Source organism: Amphiura filiformis, chromosome 8 (genome assembly GCF_039555335.1).
Source record: "Amphiura filiformis chromosome 8, Afil_fr2py, whole genome shotgun sequence".
Classification (NCBI taxonomy): Eukaryota; Metazoa; Echinodermata; class Ophiuroidea; order Amphilepidida; family Amphiuridae; genus Amphiura; species Amphiura filiformis.
This window is the reverse complement of record NC_092635.1, coordinates 38,072,435-38,095,438: the sequence shown is the minus strand read 5'-3', so window position 1 is coordinate 38,095,438 and position 23,004 is coordinate 38,072,435. Positions and strand designations below refer to the sequence as shown.

The 23,004-nt window shown below is 35.3% G+C and overlaps 1 protein-coding gene across 1 annotated transcript in view; it reads right to left on the bottom strand.

Annotated features, from left to right (window-relative positions):
• Positions 1–905: 905 nt before the first annotated feature.
• The window catches only part of LOC140158260 (cardioacceleratory peptide receptor-like), a 49,828-nt gene continuing 27,729 nt past the window's right edge, over positions 906–23,004 (bottom strand). Inside the window, exon 2 of the mRNA XM_072181372.1 lies at positions 906–2,476. Coding sequence (XP_072037473.1) covers positions 1,245–2,474 — 1,230 coding nt within the window. The 5' untranslated portion in view covers positions 2,475–2,476 and the 3' untranslated portion in view covers positions 906–1,244. The remainder of the gene's footprint in view (positions 2,477–23,004) is intronic.

Below are 23,004 nucleotides of genomic sequence, written 5' to 3'. Positions count from 1 at the left end.
GATGGTTAGGCGCAAGGAGTATGGAACATCGCAACCTATAGAATATCGTAAACACCTGACTATTGACGTAAACAAAGGGGTGACGTAAATATTGACGTCACAGCGTACATTTAAATCAATGTAGCTCAAGATTTGCAAGATTTGAAAGTTGCAGTAAATTCTATTGATTTTGCATTCAGTGTAATGGAAGGAAATCTGTGTAATGATATCTGAGTGTTTTTGTATTGTAAAAATTTTTATGTAAGTGCAACTTTCAAATCTGGACCTCACTACATTAAATTGACCGGTGTTTTATTGTTTTCTGGGCTATAGTATCAAATGAGGTGTCAAAATGCGCAGAAATAAATTTTGCTTCCAACGCATTTTACAGATTTGCAATACAATAACCCTTTTTGAATAATGGCCATTATTTAAAGGGGTTAGTTACTTTTTTGAGATGTTTATATGGGTATCCGTGTGTAACTTCGACCAGAAAAGCGAAAAAGTAGTGGCGATATAAGTACACATTAGGTACTAACGAACGATTCGTCACAGGTCCTTGTTCTTGTGTTAATACGTACACCTAGCTAAAACAATTAAAAATAGTATACATATAATAACCTAGATGACAGATTTGACAATAATGATTTCAATATAGCTATCATGGCACCATCTTGATGAGGCAGAATACAATATTTTAAGCAGTCAGGTTGCCATTCAAACTTGAAGACCTGAGCGCTAGAAGACCGTAAGTCCACTTGGCCCCTTAACATGTATACAATAAAGTTACGTATAGTTTCTTAGGGATTTATAATGTTTAATACATGTTCCAGGGTAAAAACATCATGAAAGGTTGTGAAAGATTTCTTTGGCCACTGAACATGTATAAAACATTACCAAACTAAACGAAACTATACGCAACTTTAGTGTATACATGTTGAGTGGCCAACTGGACTTACGGTCTTCTTGCGCTCAGGTCTTCACTTATAGAAGTTTTGAACATCAACCTGAAGGAAGTCATTCATACATAAATGGACGCAGGTTATAAACATTAGCCAATGTTTGTTTTTACACATTGTTGATAAAGCACAGCAACCTATCATTAAAAGACTATATACAATGTTTCGAGTTTCAACTAATGGCGTATGTTATCATATCTCGTGATATGAATGAATGTATAAGGCATTTTTTAATGTCATGGACATATCAATTGACGATGGTTCAGTAGAAAAAGAAAGCCACGTAAATATACGATATATCCAGCGCTAACTTTCCTCTGTCTTTTTCACTTTCAAATTAGGCGATTTCTGTACATCTGTTATTCTAGTCACGTGGTCATTATTGCATACCTTGTTGGTATGATTGTGTCGTGAGTTTGATGAAGTAGAAAACTTCACTGAATACCGACTATATTCATTTTGTTCGGCTTTTGGACAACACGGACAGAAAGCACCTTGAAGTTCTACCAAAAACCCACGGGTAATATTGAAAAGAAGAAACACATATGGGTTGGTTGCTGAATTCGCAACTGCCATTATACTGAAAACAGCATATACGTTACTAATCTTCAGCATGAAAGTTTTGTCCATGTAGATTCGGATCATCTCGACAACGAAGAAAGGCACACTGCAAACGATGAACGTGCCGATAATTACTATTGACATCATAAGTGTCTTTTTCTTAGCCTTGCTTAAAACACCTGAACCTCCTGTTTGGTTCACTTGAATCTTTCCTTTCTTAGTTCTCTTTTTACCCGATGTTTCCTGCGCTTTATCGTGGATCTTCTTGAAAATACGAATATATGCCACAGACATGACGACAAGTGGAATAAAGAATGTAATAATCGCAATATATGTTAAATACAGCATTTTTTGTGTTCCTTTGTCTTCAGATCTCAGCATTGTTCCACAACGTGTAATATTAAGTGATCGACTATGATACGTTTGCCACACAGCAAGTTGTGGCACGGCTAATGTGAATGCTACAACCCATCCTGCTGCTACTAATTTCCAAGCCGTGAAAAATTCCTTAAGTGGACTTCGCACTGCATGATGACGATCAAGGGCTAATATCATGACCATGTTCCCAGTGGATATCAATGCTGAACCTTGCAAGAACATTACGATTTTACACGTTGCATTTCCTGCTCGCCATTCTGGATACATTTCTATTAGACTACTAGGCAACATAGCGAATATACACACTGCCATATCTGCACTTGCTATTCCTAATACAATAGTGTTTACTCGCGATTTACGTCGTCGATTAATCCATAGTTTTAACATAACCAGGGAATTTCCTAATAAACCAATCCCAAACACAACCCACATGAGGCAGTTGCGGACATCTGTGGGAAACCATTCTCCAGCTACAGTTGGCTGATCCTGATTTTTAGTGTTATTATCGTGTGTTACCATGTTTTTAGTTGTGGCTACTTCAGTATATGAAAATGTAACAACTTCTGTGGAACTATAGGCGGCAAACACTGAAACCATATCTGTAAGAAAGAAAATAAAGAAAGTGTGTAAAACATATTATCTTACCATTGTAATTGGTAGGATTATGATCTGCAACTATTTCTGTTTGCATTCTTCTATGACTACATAATATTGACAGAACAGGGTACTGATTTTATATTATGTGGAACTTCATGCTATAGGGCGACATTACAAGCAGGCAAGTTTCCACGCAGACATTGGAGGTCTCCAAGATGTTTTCCGTATTCCTTTTTAATTACTGAAACTAAAGGTTGCGCATAGATTGCTTTAATAGAAGTAAATGAAGCATTTGTGTTATGCGATATTGTGTTTTCCGTCAAACGACTCAAGATAATGTTTGATGTCAACCACACACAAACATAGCCTCCTAATGCAAATAACCACATTTATATTAGATATTATTGCATTGGAATAACGTTGCATTACATTTTATATTGCCTTTCTATTTACCTAAATGTCCTTAAATAAATTGTCCATCGGACTCGAGAGCAAGTTGAAAAGAACCGCATCAGAAACAAATATGATTTGATATTGTCTTTATCACGTCTGGATATAAATTGGATGGCAATTGTTAAAGTAAATCTAATAATAAAATAACACTACACCTTCACTCATACATTTCACGCAGCAAAGTCTTATCTGCATGGTTTACTAGGCGTAAGAAAGATTATTTTACTTGCTAGAGGATGTTATGCGGAATTTGTAATTTCGCTGACGAGCGATTAAAATTTGACCAATGAGGGGGTCGTCTATTATAATAGTATAATGTATATAAGTGTGGATTGGTCAAACCCCAATCGTTGGTGGCTTTCTTGTGATGGGAATTTATATTCAGCCATACTTAAATATAAGTATTTAACCACAAACTATATATTATTTTCCTGCATGAATGTAATATTTAGTTTCATTCAAGTTGCTATTATATGATTGCAAAACAAATCAATATACACGCAATAAAATTTAACTTGTGATAAAAATTATTATACTCGTACACTTTTGCTTTTATTGTTTGTAAATGTTAATGTCAATATATTTATATTGCTTGTCGGCTAATCTGCATTTTTACCAATTTAATTGGGGTTACTTTTGCTGGTTTCTTTGTTTTATAGTTTGTTAATGTCAATGTACTAGTATTTATATTGCTTGTGTATTATTAAAACAACAATAATATTTGACTATTGGTTTGTATGCAATGTCAGCTAATCTGCATTTTAACTAATTTAATTGGGATTAATTTTGCTGGTTTCTTTGTTTTGTTCTTCTGGTTTCATTGTATGTTGCTTGTATTAAACCACCTTATGAGTTGCTAGCTGATCACAATCTTGTTCCTCTTTTGGTATTTGGATTGTTATATGCATTTTAATGTGTCATTCTTCATTTATGAATTGCTTGAACAATGAATAATTTGAATAATGACATTTAGTTTTAGACTATTTTCTGCACTTGACTTAAGTCATGTATATACATTTTTGTGATTTAGTTTGATATGAATATTTCTGCAATTATATAATATGTAAAATTATATTCACATCTTATAAAGTCACATCTTCTCTTTAAGTTAGGCAATATGTCCAAACCACACCTGTGTGATTAAAACGTGAGTAGTGTGCATTTTATCCCTACGTGGAGTGGAACCGTCTTTATTGATAACCATAGCCATACATTGTTACCCCAGGTCGCTACCCTTTCCACGAACGGTGAGGTCTGATCAGGTATGTGGGTATTTGGAATTAAGGGTAGATGTGGTATTGTTGGTCGAAGCAGCCAAACAAAACCGATTTTTATTGCCTAAATCAATATATTATTGAAAAATAACACCTTGATGTTTTGCTAAGGTTTATTCTACAAATCATATACTTTGAAAACTTGCTTGATTTATGGTTGTTAATTAAAGCCATATTATAACATTTGCTTAGGAGAACGCCCTCAAAAAGATGTTTAATTCTGGTTTTTACACGATTGTAATGTACTTTAGTCAATAAAGGTACTCTGCAAAAATCAAGACTTTAGGTGCTGTAGTTTTGTCATGGAACCGGCGTTTTATTATTACGATGGAAATATAAGTTGAACACGTATGCACAGTACGTACACGGCGTGCGGGATACACATACACACACACCCCGAGGATCGTAACGTATTACAACCGCGGAAGTAACATACATGGGCGCAAGTAGTAAATTCCAATTTTCTATGCTTTCCTAACTTGTTCGGCTCAAAATTAAAAGGGGACATATCTGACAGTAAAAGCTAACATTTTATGGAAATAAATACTAATCTATTTTTACAGAAATGTTATAATATGGCTTCAATCAGTTATGTACTCTTTACTACATAAATCAAAAACCACAGGACCTACAAAAATATATCTTTGATATTTGAATTCTTCTACAAACTCGCTATGTAATGATCAATGCAAGATGCTGTGAACTACCAAATCGTAACAGTTTAAAATAGTTGCTAACCTTAAGTCAGTCCTGTTGTTTGGAAACAGGTATTATTATATGTTGTACTCTTTGGAACTGGTCGTCCAATGTCAATGGGGGTTTTCTGCAAAAGTAAGTGTTTTTTACTAATCTACAAGAAACTGAAAATTATTTCCGTGTTCCGACTGATTTCGCTTGATCGCATATATTGTTACCCTTTTCATGGACGGTGGGTCAGATCAGTGAGGTGGCTATATTTTGAATTAGGCCAGTTCTGACAGTTGGAAATATAATTTTTCAATCATTTTGGGATATTAGATATGCGTATAATGCCAAAACGTGTATATCTGTATTGTTGTTATGATGATCAGTCACATTACAATGAGGTATTTATACCGCATTGTGATAATCAAATCAGGTCAACCAGATAAATTCGCTTTTTGGTTAGATGCAGGGGTTGGCCAGTTTCGCCAATGCAAAGTTCTTTGCACTCCTGATCTTCAGCGCACTGGACACCGTATACTATACAACTTAACGCGGCCCTTCGTTTGATTGTCCCTTGGGTGCACCCCTTGACTGTCGGTATTGGTTGGCTTAAAGTGATGCCGTAATCGCGTAAATTCTCTTTAATTTCTCTGTGGGCGTTAGAGTTAAAATGTCACATGATTGGGATCATCAAGCAACTTCCTTGGCAATTGACCTTGGACGACCCCAGGTCATCCACACAGCTGAAGATCAGAGGTTTTAGCCGCAACATCGGTGATAACATCTAACCAAATATTCGTAGTGAGTTTTCCTAGTTGACCTGATTTAATTAAGCGTAACGTGAACATTTTCAGATGACTGAAACTATACACAGTCTTATTAAAACCTACAGGTATCACATAGTTAATCTTATCTAGTGAGAGCGCTATAGTATTGTTTTTAAAGCTAAACAAATTAAAAATAACTTAATATCGTTGAGGGCGTTCTATACATCAACCACACGGTTATAATTATTTCTGCAGCGGGACTATAATGTTTAATTATGGGTAAGCAGATTGACGGACTCACTGACTCCGCACTATTCAGTTAGAAAGAGAGACTAATAATACCGTTTTCCCAAGCCGGGCAGCCTGCAAATTAAGAAACGACCCTTCTTTAGTTCGAAGCACGTAGTTAAATATTGCTATCGACTGGATGGAATACATCAAAATGACCAAATGATCCGATATAAAAATATTTTTAGGTATTAAAGGAATGATAACAAATAAAATTTGAACGAAAGATATTAAATGTCATTTGATTTAAGTTTTGTATTTTCTTTTCAATACATAATCAAACCTACTATGACTGCATGTTGTGATACGAAAACTGTTTTTGCCGTAAAGTACATTCATAATCTAAACCCATCCCAAAAAGAAAGTATCCAGTTTAATTTTGGTCCTTAAGTCAAAGAAGGGGTGTTAAATCAAGACCTACTAAATTTATGTTGCAGATTAATTTATTCCAAACAGTTTGATATCTTATTTGCCCAAATCGATGAAGAATTGATGACACAATGACCTTTTAAATGCAATCGCTTCAATTTTAAAACTAGCAGTAATTCGTATTCATTTGGTCCTGCTACTCAAAAATCGTCTTTTTTTTCGATATTGTAAGGTGAACAAAAATCACAGCAATAATCAAGATATGAAATCAAAGCATGAGGGGCTTAAATTCCTATCATCAGGTGCCTTCCAAGTCACAGTAATATTGGTAAGAGAAACTTGGATTCAGGGGGGCGGCGAGGCAGTCAGGAATAACAAAGGAAGGTTATCAGAAAGTGGAGAGACAGCCGGCAAGATGGTGCTGACTAATCTGATCTTCCCAGAGTCGGACGGCCAATGGTGACCTCAGCGAATCCAGACGCTTCCTCAATAGCAAAAAAAATGGAACAGGAAGTTCACAGGAAAGAAGAGATTTTCAACAGTCTTAATCCGTCTCTGTGGTTGTGTACCTTTATGAAGAATCTTGAAGCAGGAAAACCACATCAATAGGAATTACTAGGTGGGTGCATTCAAAAGGTCATGGTCATCGATTTGGACAAATATATATCTGTGCGGAACAAATTTATCTATAACATACTTTTGGTAGGTCTTGATTTAAGACCACATCTTTGACTTATGGACCAAAATTAAACTGGATACTTTCTTTTTGGGATGGTTTACATTCTGAGATTCTTTACGGGGAAAACAGTTTTCGTATCATAACATGCAGTCATAGTATATAGGTTTGATTATATACTGGATACTTTCTTTTTAGGATGGGTTTATATAGTGGCCAATGTCCGCGTTAATATATTAAAATTGTGACGACTATAAACACCCCTTAAGGCAGCCAATATACTTGATGATTCTATACCTCTTGCAAGTTTATGTAGTGGATAATCTACACAATACTCGAATAAGCACAATAAGAAGTCAAACGTGCGTATTGAATGAAAGAAATCTTTGCATCAGAATTATTGTTACGCTCACTCTCCGTTTGTCACCGTGTATTTTTCGAGGCACAATGGTGATATCTTTAGCGTGAACGCATTGCACGAATCCATGCGTCGTACGTGTAAAACTTTAGCAACAGAACAACAGAGACTCATGATGTACAAAAAAGCTCGCTCTACACGTAAACTGCTCCACGGCCCCACTGCACTGTTTTTTTAAACTTATTTCTTAATTGTATTATATTACTAACTAATGAGGTATTTATAGCTTATTGTGAATGTGATTGATTAAATCAGGTCAACCAGAAAAACTCACTTTTCGGTTAGGTACAGGGGTTGGCCGATTTCGCCAATGCAAAGTTCTTTGCACTCCAGATATTCAGCCAACTGGACACCGTATACTACACAACTTATACGGCTCTTATGTTGATTGTCCCTTGGGGCACTATCAACTGCCGCAGGGTATTGGTTACCTATTTCGGACAATGGCCCAATGCCACAACATTCCAATGTACTATGGAATCTATTATCATGATTATAGCATAGTCTAATTTCCGTACTCGGAAATTTACGGTCAGACGTTATATCGCCCTCAACGGCTCGGTCTACCCCATTATGAGGCTCGGGGACTTGATCCAATTTTTATATAAAGGACGTAGTAACTGATTATAGTACGTATGGTATAGACCATCATTGTTTATTGTCAAAGGCGAGGGACTGGTTTATCGATATACTCTAACGAATCGCTACACTGTTCAATGGCTTTCTTGTACTATATAAAATGTGGTGGGCGATAAACTACGATGTGTACGCACACTGCAGGGCAACGAACAATGGAAATTGCCAGAATTCGCGCGCATACTGCCGGGCAATGACGTCACCTACTACTGCGCACTCAGTACCGATCATCGTGGTTCCAAAAGCGCCTTGATGTCGATACTTCGGCTGAACATAGTTTTGTTCTTTTTTAAATGGTCACCCCTTCAAGTAATATAAACATTCATTCCCGTCCCTAGTATGCTCCTTCAAGTGCCTGTAGTTGATAAATCTTACTTTAATACCTTTGGGTTTGTCTTTCCAGTGTTGTTCAGATAGTTGGTGAAGATTGTTGACTTATTTTGTTTAGGATGTCAATTAGCGTTTTCGCACTCAGAGTAGATGTAAAGCAAGTCCCCGGCAGGATTTTAGCAGTTGTTAGCAACTTATGGCTTCAAGGTAAACTGATTGCCTTGTTGAAATAAAGTTCGAATATATGTTTTATAATCACAAATTTATAATAAACAAAACGGGTAAATGAGCAATTTTCTCAAGGTCCCTTTAAATATGGCACTTCTACGTGAACATAATGAACATGTTCTTTACGATAGAAATTACTTTTTATACCTCTTATTTTACTTGTTATTTTCGTCACTTTGGTAAGCGTGAAAAATCCGATTATCTATTTTATGTTAGTAGACTTACACATAGCCCATGGACAACCTTGGTTATTTATGAAATTGTGAAATTGTCGCTCGAGGGGTTTTGACGCATGTATTTTAATCTTGAAATATTCATTTGCCTCTAGTTAATTGGAATTGGTTTCAAACAAACACTCAATTATTACATATATTAAAAATCGTCAATAATGTTATACTTATGCATAAGTCCCTCTTCAATAATATGATCGACTGTGGCAATGAATAAATAAATTAAATGTCAAATATTTATTTATGTCAATTTATTACCTGGGATTTATTTGCAGTATATAAAACGATATCGATGGGTGCATAATTTAAGCAGGTTAATACTGGATATCTGATTTATTTTGTTTTGATTGATGAAGCATACAACTTACGCTCGTAGGTAAAACAATAATAATATATTATGTTGTGTAATCATCATCAGAAAACGCGTTTCTTTGTCCTCGCCTGAGTTAAGGCGGGTCGACGGGGAGCATGACCTAGCAGTGTCTGTACTGAAATATCACGAAAAATAAAGCTGACACACAAGAGGTATGTGCTCTATAAAGGAGATTCAAAGGCTCGATATAAGGGATGTAATTTTTGCGCACATCTTCGTGATTCGTAGAAACGCCAAAACGTTCCTTTTACATAATTATTATTAACCTTAACTCAGGAACCAAAAGATCTATATACAGTACCTATATTACCAATATGGCAGCTATTGTTAAGTTAAATCCATTCGAAGATTTAACACACATGATTGGTGTCGAACACTTTTCAATTAATACTAGCTTGTAGACTCTGGTTGTTGTCAAAAGTAAAGATTAGTGAGCAATCTTTATCATTATCCATTTAGACACCGTTACAGACATGAATAAGACTCTTGCTCTTTTTAATCCACCCACCATAGTTGAAGCATTGTGACCATGCGCAGATTATCTAAAACTTTAATCGTTTGAATTTGAAACGCAATAACACTATACTTAAAAGGGCATTTCGTGATCCACAGCCTCATCCCCCCACTTTTCTCAAAAAAAGTTGAGATTTTTATACCACTGGATACCTCTGGCTACATAATGTTTATGTACAAAATATTTCTTCATTTTAGCAAAGATATCGTGAAATTTAAATTTCGTTCTGGGTATACCCAGAACGAAATTACAACGTATTGTCTATGGAGCAGTGTAATACATATAATCATGCATAACTCGCAAACGCAAAATCGGAATTAACTGAAATTTTGGGAATATGCTTTTTTCGTGGATATGTACTGAAAAATGTCATAAAAACAGGATGCAATGATCACGAAATACTCCTTTAAATTATACAAAAATATTCTTTTTATTGCCAGCCCGTTGCATCACGATAAATCACAAGCAGCCAATTACTTTTTAATGAAGAAAAACACAACTAGACATACATAACGTTGATAAATGAGGTGAATCGTGTATTTGGACAAGCCATGTGTAATCAGTGTGATGATTGGTCAAACAGCATTCTTAGTCAGTGGGAGTGGTCTAGTTCGTAGACACATTTTTGATTGGACAATCGCAAGATTTCGGGTGCCGTTTATCAGCCCGTAGACGACCCCACGTCATCATGCGTCTTGATAATGCCTTACACGCTTGTAGAGGTGCGCGTATGTATTGCGCTGTAATGCGTAGACTAGTGCGGAATACGCGACGCGCTAGCAGTACGCGCAACAGAATACGTGAAGTTGTAAACAAGTTTCGTTCATTTTATAGTGAGGGGAGTTTTTATGACGGTAACTTAGTTTTTGCTTTAAAAAAATTTGTTTACAGTTATTAAAATAATATATTCGTAGTGGATACCGGCTGCGCCGGCATCCACTACTCAAAATATTGGACCTGCCTGCCGTCTATCACACGGTAGAGGATAGGCAAAATAAAAATTCCTATCGTTTATTCTCTAAATCGCTCATCGCTTGCGATAGAAATGAAAGTTTATCTTTAATGTAGTATTACGTAGGAGATACGTCACTTTCCTTTACGAATAGTATGCTATGCACAAGTGAATGCAATATTTAGTCAGATTACATATGGTAGATTTCATTACAGTTATTTTTTACGTCTCGTCTGATATTATAGAATTGTAACCCAAGAGATGATAAATGGCCATGTTGACTCTGTCAAACAGGTATTACTATATCAAGTCTGCACAATGTATTATATGACGACACTCATATATCATATTCGAAATATCAAAAGGAAACAGAAAAAGCATCCTGCCATCCACAATCAAGATTTCCCTGCCTGTAAAAAGGACACGAGGTTATGAAAAATAAAATAAATAACAAAGCTAATATGTACAATTTCGGTAGCAATGTTTCGTACATAATAGTTTGCAGCTGCTTTTCGATCACATAGAAAAAATTTCATCGACTACATAAATTATAGATTACGTTTATGTAAGAATTAAACAAAAAATTGTTTTAATGATCGACTGATCAATATTACATCGCGCGGTATATTACCAAAAGCTTTGGGAAGTGTGCGAACACGAGGACCAGAAATTAATTAAGAATTTATCCATTATAGCTCTTTATGATTATGTTGTTTTGATAATGAATATGGAGTTCTTTTAGTGATATCGTGATTTGCAATTTGTTTATTATTATTATTATTATTATTATTATTATTATTATTATTATTATTATTATTATTATTATTATTATTATTATTATTATTATTATTGTTGTTGTTTTTATTATTATTATTATTAGTTGTTCATGTTGTTTTGAATGAGCGACTTTTGTTTTTGTTGTCATTAATATTTTTTTAAATTCCAAATAAAAAGTGTCACGGGACACATGTACAATGTGTAAAACAGGTTCACTACCTCTATTAATTTTATATTTTAACAACAAGTACCGCGTGGCTAATACGTTAACTATACCGACATTGGTTTCAAGGCCAGTAATTCAATTTCAAAATGAAATTACTAGTATATGAATTAGGGAAAGCGATTTAATTTATACCCACCGGTTTTACATCGCACATTCTCATGTCGGTGAATATTTTATATTAGATAATTTGCCATTAAATAAGTACAATGTCTGTGGTACAATGTCTGTGGTAGTTACGTCAAGTAAACTATACCTCGACTGTCATTTTGCATGAGGCAAAGTACAAATCTAACGAGACGTTATTTTATCCAACTTTTGGTATGCTATATGAAACAAAAATAGTAAATATCAGAAACCTAAGATCATTCAATTAGTAACAATATCCTGACAATGAGAAACACAAATTCACATCATCTTGAGGTAGTAAGCTTTTAGCAACAATAATCCATGTACTAGACGCTATCAAGAGTACCTAAAACATTCATTATAAACATCTCAAAAAAAAGTAACTAACCCCCTTAAATAATGACCATTATTCAAAAACGGGTGATTGTATTACAATTCTGTAAAATGCGTTGGAAGTAGAATTTATTTCTGCACATTTTGACACCTCATTTGCACCAATTGACTAAATATTGACGTCACATCGTACATTTAAATCAATGTAACCCAAGATTTGAAAGTTGCAGTCAATTGTATTGATTTTGTAGTCAGTGTAATGGAAGAAAATCTGTGTAATGATATCTGAGTGTTTTTGTATTGTAAAAATTTGTATGTAAGTGCAACTTTCAAATCTGGACCTCATTACATTAAATTGACCGGTGTTTTATTGTTTTCAGGGCTATCGTATCAAATAAGATGTCAAAATGCGCAGAAATAAATTCTGCTTCCAACGTATTTTACAGATTTGTAATACAATAGTCCCTTTTTGAATAATGGCCATTATTTAAGGGGAGTTAGTTACTTTTTATGATATGTTTAATATCATACTCTCTAAATATCATCGCAAAATGGGTCTCACAATGACAAGACTTTTATTTTAACAAGTTAATATCTTTAACTTACATTGTCTTGAATGGAACAAGGATGCCAAAATGCCTAGCCCCCAGCGGGGAACGCAGTTCAAGGCTTTACATAATATTGAATAAAAATCCACCGTTGTAAGATATTCAGATGTGCACATATTTTCAACTATGAGCAGCTCAATCCTCGTTGTAAGATATTCAGATATGCACATATTTTCAACTACCAAGTAACTTCAAAATTTCCTGCATACTCTTACGTAGTCATTTGAGTTTTCTAAGGCGAGTAAACAAAAAAAATACAAACCAAAGTTGCAAATAAACTGTGTAAAGATTATTCATGAAGATCAGTAATATTAGTTAAGACTCTGTTTACTTATATTTTAGAATATCAATTCCCCTGCTGGCACTCAGAGTAGATAGAAATTGGGCACTTGTTACTATCTTATTGCTTCAAGGCAATTACAAAGTTTTAATGTATCTATTAAAATGAATTTATATGCTTGATAAAACAAAACTTGCAAAACATATTTTTACTCAGAGATATCCCTTTAAATATGGCTCTTTGCCATAGTATTATGATGAACATATTCCGTACGAGGGACATCAATCTTTACACCTTTTATTTTATCTGTTATTTTCGTCACTTTGGTAAGCATGGAAAATCCTATTATATACTTTATGTTTGAAAATTTGCAGCACATTGAACAACCCTTGTTATTTATGAAATTGTGAAATTGTCGCTGGAGGCTTTTTGACGCATGTATTTAAATCTTAAACTATTCATTTGCCTCGAGTTAATTGGAATTGGTTTCAGACAAACACTCAATTATAATATATTCTAAACATCGTTACTCTTATGCTTAAGTCCCTCCTCAATAACATAGTCGATTATGGCAATAAATAGATAAATTAAATGTCAAATATTGTTCAACGAAAGATATGAATGTCAACTGCAAATCTGAGATTTATATGCAATGTAAAACATATCACTGTTGAATAATGCAAGGAGAATATGACTGCCTGTCTTATTTATTTCGTTATGATATTTGAATCATACCAGCTAAAACAATGATAATACATTATATTGTGTACTCAACATCAGAAATACGTGGACACTCAAGAGGAACGGTATGGGTTCTATAAAGGAGATCTCAAGGCTTGATATGAGGGGTGTTATTTCTTTCCCATAGGGATGATTTATCTCGGGGAGTTGAGAAATCGCCCAAAACTTAAGTTTTAATATATTATTGACCTTAACTCATTGGTTCATTTCCTATAGATGAGTTGACCTCAATGTTTATCAACAAAGGCAAGGGACTCGTATATCGATATGCTTGAGTGAGTCCCATTCAACTGCTGCACTGTTCAATAGCCTTATTCTGATGTGGTGGGAGTTTTAAAAACACGAGCCCTGAACAAAATATGATGCGCGCGCATACTACCAGGCAAAAAAACAATAGAAATTGTGATGATGCGTGCGCATACTGCCAGGCATTGACGTCAGAAGTCAACTCATCTATAAGATCATGTATTAGTATTAAGAAGTACACTGCATTATTTTATTTACAAAGCAAAGTAGAAACTGGACAAATATGGCTATTACATGTAACATCCCCTCCCACCTTAACCCCTAGAGCACTACCTGCAGATCTAACATTGCTTTGATTGGTCAATTACATGATATCTTAATATCATTACATAATTACATGATATTTTAATCACCAATCAGAAAGGAGCTTTGAAAATAATTCACCCCCAATTTTTTGTGTAGTTAAATTATTCTAACAATGTTGCTGATTGGTAAAATTGATGATGAAATTTTGTTTTTGACCAATCGGCAGGTAGTTTTCATGGGGTTAAAGTAAAATCCCTTCAGAGATTACACACAAGATTGGTGTCTCGCACTTTTAACGCCCATAGTCTGTATATTATCTGTGTTAATCCATTAACCCAAACTGAAATCTAGACCCTGGTTGTTGTGAAAAGCAATGATTAGTGATCAAATTTTGATCATTATCCATTTAGACACCGTTACAGACATGATAATATGACTTATTCTTAATCCACCCTCCATAGTTGCAGTATTGTGACTACGCCCAGATTATTCAAAACTTTTATCGTTTGAATTTATAAAGCATCGCCTGGTTTCGTATGAAGCGTTGGGAAGTATTTGACCAGAACGAGGAGATCAATAACACTAATCAAATTATTTCACAATCTTTCTTTATTGCCAGCTCGTCGTATCACGATAAATCATATACAGCCAATTACTTCTTTCTTTATTGCCAGCTCGTCGTATCACGATAAATCATATATAGCCAATTACATTATTAATAAAGAAACACATGACAAGACGTACCACGTTATAAACAATTCCCTATGCATGTAATTCGTTGTCGTTAATGCACAGGCGAATGCACCTTGATGTAATCTTGAAAAACCGTGAAGTTGGACACGTCCTTGAGCTGTTACAGTATATTAATGTCTTTCCAGTAATTCACAATGTAGTGAAATTTGTCAGTTTACGATCCTCACAGGAACTTTGGTGCCCAAACGTGATCTAAAACTCATCCTTTGAAATTTCGTATCTCTGACTTCGAGCTCCTTAGGGGTTAAAGTAGGTTCGTTCAACTCGTTCAAATTACGACCGGATAACTTTTAATCTGGTATTTAATTATGTTGTGCTTGAAATAGTATATTAAATAAAAACCTGACGTGTTATCTCACATAGTTACATTATCAGATGTTTTTATATAGGAAATGGTGTACATCGCCTTAAGGGCCATGGTTATGTTAACACCTACGATTTCAAGTAACGTCACCCCTATGAGTCGGCGAGTCTTTGTTATATCATTGGTACAACATAATCTTGCTTCAATGGATCTTGCGATGATACTTTCATCCAATACAGCAGCAGTCTCTTCGAAAGAGTAAACATAAGTACCTTAACCACGTTTATGTAATCATTTGATGTCATCGTACTACCCTGATGTAGCAAGTAATACTATTATATATTTCAACAATTTAATTAAGCATGGGACCTAAATCATGTAGTCAGTGGGGAGAATGGTTCATGTTTCACGTGCTTGCTTTACTTCCCGCAAACTTGAAAACAAGAATTTGCCAGTAAGCTAAAAATTAAGCAATTTCGTCGGGTAATACATCAGAGTCAAGATTCTGTACTGAATTCAGTAAAGTCATATCTATATAATACACAGTTAACCCGGCATGGAAAACGAACTGTACTAGCTAGAGGGTCTCAGAATGTCTGACTGTAGAGAGTATCTGGTGGCTAGCGTCTGAAATTTTGACATATTAGGTGGATCGTGTATTTGGACAAGACGTATTCAGTGTGATGATTGGTCAAAACTCAATCGTTCATCTCATGCGATAGGAATAAAAAAATTATCTTTAATTTAGTACCACGTAAGAGATACGTTACTTTCCTCTATGAATAGTATATACAAATAAATGCAATATGTAGTCAGAATACATATAGTTGATTTCATCAAAGTTATTTTACGTCTCTGCTGTTACAGGATTGCAAAGCACGAGATGGTTAATATCCATGCTTACCCTGCTGTACTGGTATAATTAAATCAAGTCTGCATATTACACTACAAAAGAAACAGAAAAATAAGCCATAAAAGCATGAGGCCTTGCACAATCAAGATTTCCACGACTGTAAAAGAGACCCGAATTCATGAAACTACAATAAGTATCAAAGTTAATATTTTGGTAGCAATGTCTCGTAAATAACAGTTTGCAGCTGCTTTTCAATCAGGTAGTCACGTAAAAAGATTTTATCGACCACATAAACTGCAGATTGAATTTATGTAAGAATTAAAAAAAAAAATCTTTTAATTGTTTTAGTGCTAAAAAGCTGTGGAAGTAAAATACTGTTTCTGGATATGTTATTTCTGTGTTATTTTGATCATTATTATTAATACGACATATTTAAGGAAACGTATTTTTACCATAAGGAAACTCAATAAAAGACATAAAAAGATGACCATGATACAAATTATATACAATGTTTTGAACCGCTGAAGGGACGTATTGGACCGAACAGCAATGAAAAGAACATTCCATAGTTTTGGTGCAGTTGCAGAGAATGTTCTTTCCCCATATATGAGCGCATGGTCTGTTCACGGAGGAGCCAAGAGATCAAGAGATGGGGATCGCAGATTGCGAACTAGAACATGTTTCGATAAAAGCTCAGATAAATAGACTGGTGCCAGATCATCAAGGCGTTTATAAGTGATAAGGAGCAGCTTAAAGTCGATGCGTCTTGGTATTGGAAGCAAATGTAAGTCATTCAGGATGGAAGAGACATTGTCACGTTTCATTGCGGTCAGTAAGCCAAACAGAAGACTGTTGCAGTAATCCAGATTATTATCACCATGATCACGGGATACTGTTATGTTTAAAACCTGATTCACTACCTCTATTAACCCCATGAGAACTACCTGCCGATTGGTCAAAATGAATATTGTGTCCAATTTTGAACCAATTAAGGAGGGTATAAGATCATCTGCAAATGTAAGTTTGACCATAAATAGTTTAAAGCCTAGTCATAATTGGCAATTGAAATGAGCGTTTCAAGTTTTCAACCAATCAGAAAGGCTGTTAGATAACCAGTAGTGTCCAGGAGGTTATATTTGACAACAAGTACCGCGTGGCTAATACGTTATCAATACCAACATTGGTTTCAAGACCAGTAATTCAATTTCAAAATGAAATTATCTGAATTGGCGAAAGCGATTTCATTTAATACCCACCGGTTTTATAGCACACATTCTTAAGTCGTTGAATATTTTATATTATATAATTTGCCAATAAATTACATTACAGTTCTACAATATATGTGGTAGTTGCGTCAAGTAAACTATACACCGACTGTCATTTTGCATGAGGTAAAATACAAATCTAACGAGACGTTATTTTATCCAACTTTTGGTATGCTATATGAAACAAAAATAGTAAATATCAGAAACCTACGATCATTCAATTAGTAACAATATCCTGACAATGAGAAACACAAATTCACATCATCTTGAGGTAGTACGCTTTTAGCAACAATAATCCATGTACTAGAATCTATCATGAGTACCAAAAACATTCATTATATTATCGTACTCTCCAAATGTCAGTAAGTCAAAAGTCAGTAAGCCAAAAAGAAGAATGTTGGAGTAATCCAGATTATTATCACTGGATACTATATGTACAATGTGTAGAACAGGTTCACTACATCTATTTATATTATATTTGACAAAAAGTACCGCGTGGCTAATACGTTATCAATTCCGACATTGGTTTCAAGGCCAGTAGTCCAAGTTCAAAATGAAATTATATGAATGAGCGAAAGCTATTTTATATTCATCATAGTGTTTCTCACCTCCATGAATATGTTATTATAGATATAATTTGCCATTAAATCAAATTACGGTACTAAAATATTTGTGGTACTCGCGGTCAAGTAAACTGTACACCAACTGTCGTATTAATTTGCTTGTGCCAAAGTACAAATCCTAAGAGATTTTATTTTATCCAACCTATGCTGTGTTACGTGAAACAAATATAGTACAAATCAGAAACCTAAGTACAATTAATTAGTAACAATATATCAAGCAAAACACATGTTCAGATTGTCGCTGGACCTGTTTATCGGAGCTATTCAAACAGGGTAGTAGAATATTCAGCTTGCCAGAAAGGACCAGATGTGCGTAATACATGTTTACGCCCCTACCACTGACTACGAAGACGTAGAAGTAGAGGAGTTCTACAGGGTGTCCCAAAAAAAAGAGGCCCCTCATTGCGCCCTCTTTTTCTCCTATTTCTGATAAATGATCAAATATATTTTGGTATTTAAAGAAACCTTAAGTTGTTAGCTTTAATAAACTAAAACAATTTTATCAATCGGCTTACAACTTTTGAAGATATGCTCTTTTAAAGAAATGTACCCGTTTTTCACTCTGTCCACGGAGAAGGTTTGGCTACTTCAAAGATTGAAAAGGAGTACACATACCAAGCATGAATATCAAACATTCCTCAATGATAACTTTATTTATGGAATGGACTTTACCGGTTGGTTTATGGGCAATGAATTTGTTGATAGTGTCATTTATTTGTGGGTAAAATGGATGCCGAATGGGACTTCTTTTGCTTTACTTGCAATTACTTAATTTTTCTTGGTTATTTATGCCTTTTGTTTTCTTATGTTTCTTACTTTCTTACTTTGTTGTTTCTTGCTTTTTTTATTTTTTATTTACAACATAAGTCATTTCTCTTTTTAGGATAAAGGGTAGCCCTAAAAGGTTGATTGGTTGTCTTTGGTTCTTCTGAAGTGAGTTTACTGTGCTGCTCTGCCCTCTATACCTGGTTGCCTCCTTGGCGAATACAGGTTTCAGCCCTGGTCCTCATTGCATCAATTGCGTTGCGTACCATCCTTGTGCGTCGGATACTTGCGAATGCATTTAGTAATACGTTTGCGAAAATCTTGGATTTTGCCACAAAGGAAAAATCAAGTGGTGTGAGGTCTGGTGATCGTGTAGGCCACTCCACACAGGTACTTTTATTCAAAAGGGCATATCTTCAAAAGTTGTGAGCCGATTGAAATAATTGTTTTGGTTTATTAAAGCTAACGATTAAAGGTTTCTTTACATACCAAAATATATCTAATCCACTTTCCAGAAATAGAAGAAAAACAGGGCGCAATGAGGGGCCTCTTTTTTGGGGGACACCCTGTATGAAGACATTGATAAAGCCATTAAAGACAACAAAGGCAAATACACCATTGTTATGGGTGATCTCAATGCCAAGGTTGGAGAATGTAAAAATGGAGAAGAATCAATCTTGGGCAAATTCGGAGTTGGGGAAAGGAATAGACGAGAAGAAATGTATCCGTTTTATTGTTTCATTTCATTGTTTCAAATCAGTTATTCTTATTACAATATGCTCGCCCTACCACGAACGCCGAATACCTGGCCTCCCAGTGGGGGACACACTGTTCAGGGTAAAAGCATATTGAATGAAATTGAGCAGTTGACTTTTGTAAGATATTCAGATATGCACATATTTTGTCAAGTAACTTTAACATTTCCTGTATATTAATGAATTTGAACAGTATTCCGTTGTAAGATATTCAGATATGAATATATTTTGAACAGTCAAGTAACATTATAAGGTTAACAAAATAAAAGCATATCCCAAAGATGTAGATAAATCTGCGCAGAGGGTATACGTGGGGATTAATAATATTAAAAATGTAGAAAATCAAAGCCTGCGTCTAATTGTGTTTGTAAAGTATGACTGAGCATACCGATTAGGTACAATGCAATATGCCCTGATGAGGCCATGCATACTCTACAGCATGCACTTTACTTCTAATCCCTGCAATCAATCCACAGGTAAATACCTTTTAAAGTCAACTTGCTCAAAGACAAAAACGATCCATTGGATCTTTACTCCTCAGTATTCAAGGAAGGTAAACTATGAAATTCATACAGAAAAATCTCTGCGGGCTCAATATCTTTAATGCCTTATTGAATTTGTTTAAAACGCCTAATGGTGCATTTTCAACGGAAATCTACGACGTGATCTAATTGCCCTAAATTGGAATACTGAATCTCGGGAGGATGTTGACCCAGTAATTCAGACAAAATTAGTTATATGACATTTCCACCAGAAAGGAGAGAATGAGCCAACATTATCCCTCAACCTTGATGATTTTGTAGTTCACTGAAGTATCAGGTTTCGGTTTATTCAAACGAAAGATGGTAAGTGTTTACAAGTACTCTCAACTATACACAGGGATCGACGATGAAGAGAAAGATAACCATATAGCGTTATTCCGAGATAGAAAGAGAGCGAGAGTGACAGAGGACGAGGAGAGTTTACACTGACATATGATCCAGTATCATTTTGCACATACCTGTTAATTTGCCCGTAAAATATGACATAATAAAAAGTCCAATTTATATTATAACTGCTAAATATAGTATGACAACACCTTTTAGAATACAGACATCAACATAAAATTGTCGTCTACTGCTTGTACGTTTGTTAGCATATCAAGTACAAAGATATAAACCAGCCAATAATGTCACTGCGCAATTTGAAGTAAACAGTCAAATATTAGTAATTTTTTAATCTCGATTGTCATCATTATAATAATGGTAACACCATTATTGATGTGACGGGATACTTCTTGCGAGAAACTTACCGCCCTTTTGTGTTTTCTTAAGTGACGTTATATCTTGACGAGGGTGAGAAAGAGAACTTACCTGACACTGGGGAACTGAAAATTTCATTTTGCTTTGACAGTTTGCTCCCTTTTTGCTACTCTTAAATTGTTGTCAAAATTATCTCCTGATAAAGGACGCCCCATTAGATTCTCGGGGGGATTGGTAGTTTGGGTCGGGCGGAATTTGTTTTTCGCATTTTGGGTTTTTTCACCCCCTTCGGCGACTATTTTTTGTTTCAATTTTAATGTAGGCCTATCCCTTTATACAGAGTTGAGTGAGACATAATTGTTTTTACTCATCAGTGAGGCAAACATTTTTTTCATCTGACTAGTGGGCAAAGTTTTTGTTTTACTGCACCCACCTGGAAATCAAATGGTGCGCCCCTAAAAATGGTTCATCATACGATTTGAACTGTGATAAAAAATATACACGTTTTCTAAAACACTTGATGTATCAAAACTTCCAACTCTGTCATTAACGTTTCACTCTTCTCACCCTCATCAAATTAAATGCCCATTAAAATGCACAAAACAGCCACAAATGGGAACATTCTCTTTATGCTACATTATAAAATAAATTTCCATTCTCATACAAATTTAAAGCGAGTTAATATCGTAATGAGAAAATCGAATGAAAATGGAAAACCAACACAGGTGAAAGGACAAGTCGTGTACTTTAAATTACTTGGCTTCGGAACCCCCTTCAATAACTTAGCCCTCATATGGATAGTCCGGTGCCAATTAAAATGTACAAGTTGTTTCCAAATTATTGGACGCAAATAATTAAACGCATGAGTTTCCAATGTATTAAAGTACACTACTTTTAAATTTGATAATATAAATTTTTGAACATCAGGAATAACAGGAATCGTTGCTCATGCAAGATCCATTGCTTCTAGTTAAATTACATTGATCTAAGAATGCTTGTGTAAATGAAAGGTTTTCCCAATAAAAGTTGGAAACTGATATGGATGCCAAATATGAGCAAAGTTGAGATTCAAAATATTAATATTCTCCGAGGGCTTATCAAACAAGCTATGCACCAGAAACACTACTTTGTGGAAGATATTTCAAATATTCCAACATACTAAAGCCCGCCAAGCTTCTTATTTATTTTTGGAAGTTGAAGACGGGTAGTAAACAATACTTATTCAGTTGCTTCGATCATGTGGATTGGGCAAAAACGTTAAAGGAATAAAAAAAAATCCGCCAATTGATATAACAGTTATCCTATCCGCTCTTATTAGAGGTGGTGAAGAATGATTGTGTCAGAAAAGACTTTGAAGTTGGTGTCATGGGTACGCCTATTCCACATGTCTCCTGCTCCGTGCTAAAGTTGGGTAGGTGCAATAGCTGCTCTGTGAACATTTGGCAATTTATACAATGTATAATACTCATCTATACATGGCAGCTACACATGGCAGCTATATTGCACTTACCTACTTCTGGCACTTAGCAGTCGATGTATGCTGATCAAACAATAGTGGAACGTTTTCAATTTGCCTTTGGTTATATAATGTCAATGCCTTTCATCCAGCTCAATGTGTAAACTCTTGTGACTCGCATCGTTTGTCTTGCGTTCATACTGAAGGCACTTCATGATGAATATTATTTATATTCAAATCTGGTCCAGACATACCTATTTTTGACGGACGAAATCGACGTGGCGACGGAAAGCTTTAGTCTTCAGCTGGGTTGTGATGCAAATGATCTTGAGTACCGTTAACTTCCCTATAGATGACAATTGGCGATGAATGTCCTTTATGATTCTGTCCAAGGAGGGGAGAAAATTTTGCCCTGGCGCACACTCCGCGGTTTCTCAGCCCTCACTCACTCTTTCACACCTCTCTCAAACTATCGATGCTCGTGATCTAAAATGAGTGTCCACTGGCTTTCAAATGTAAGAAACCGCTGAGTCGTTTCCATTTGACCTGCCTCTCCGATGTTGTAACATGAGGTTGTGCAGAGGTTGAGCGGTTTTTCCTATGTAAGAGTCTTTGGCATCAGGCTAGCTCACCAGAATAGCGGACCGCGTAGACCACCCCACTAATCCTTCCCTTACGAT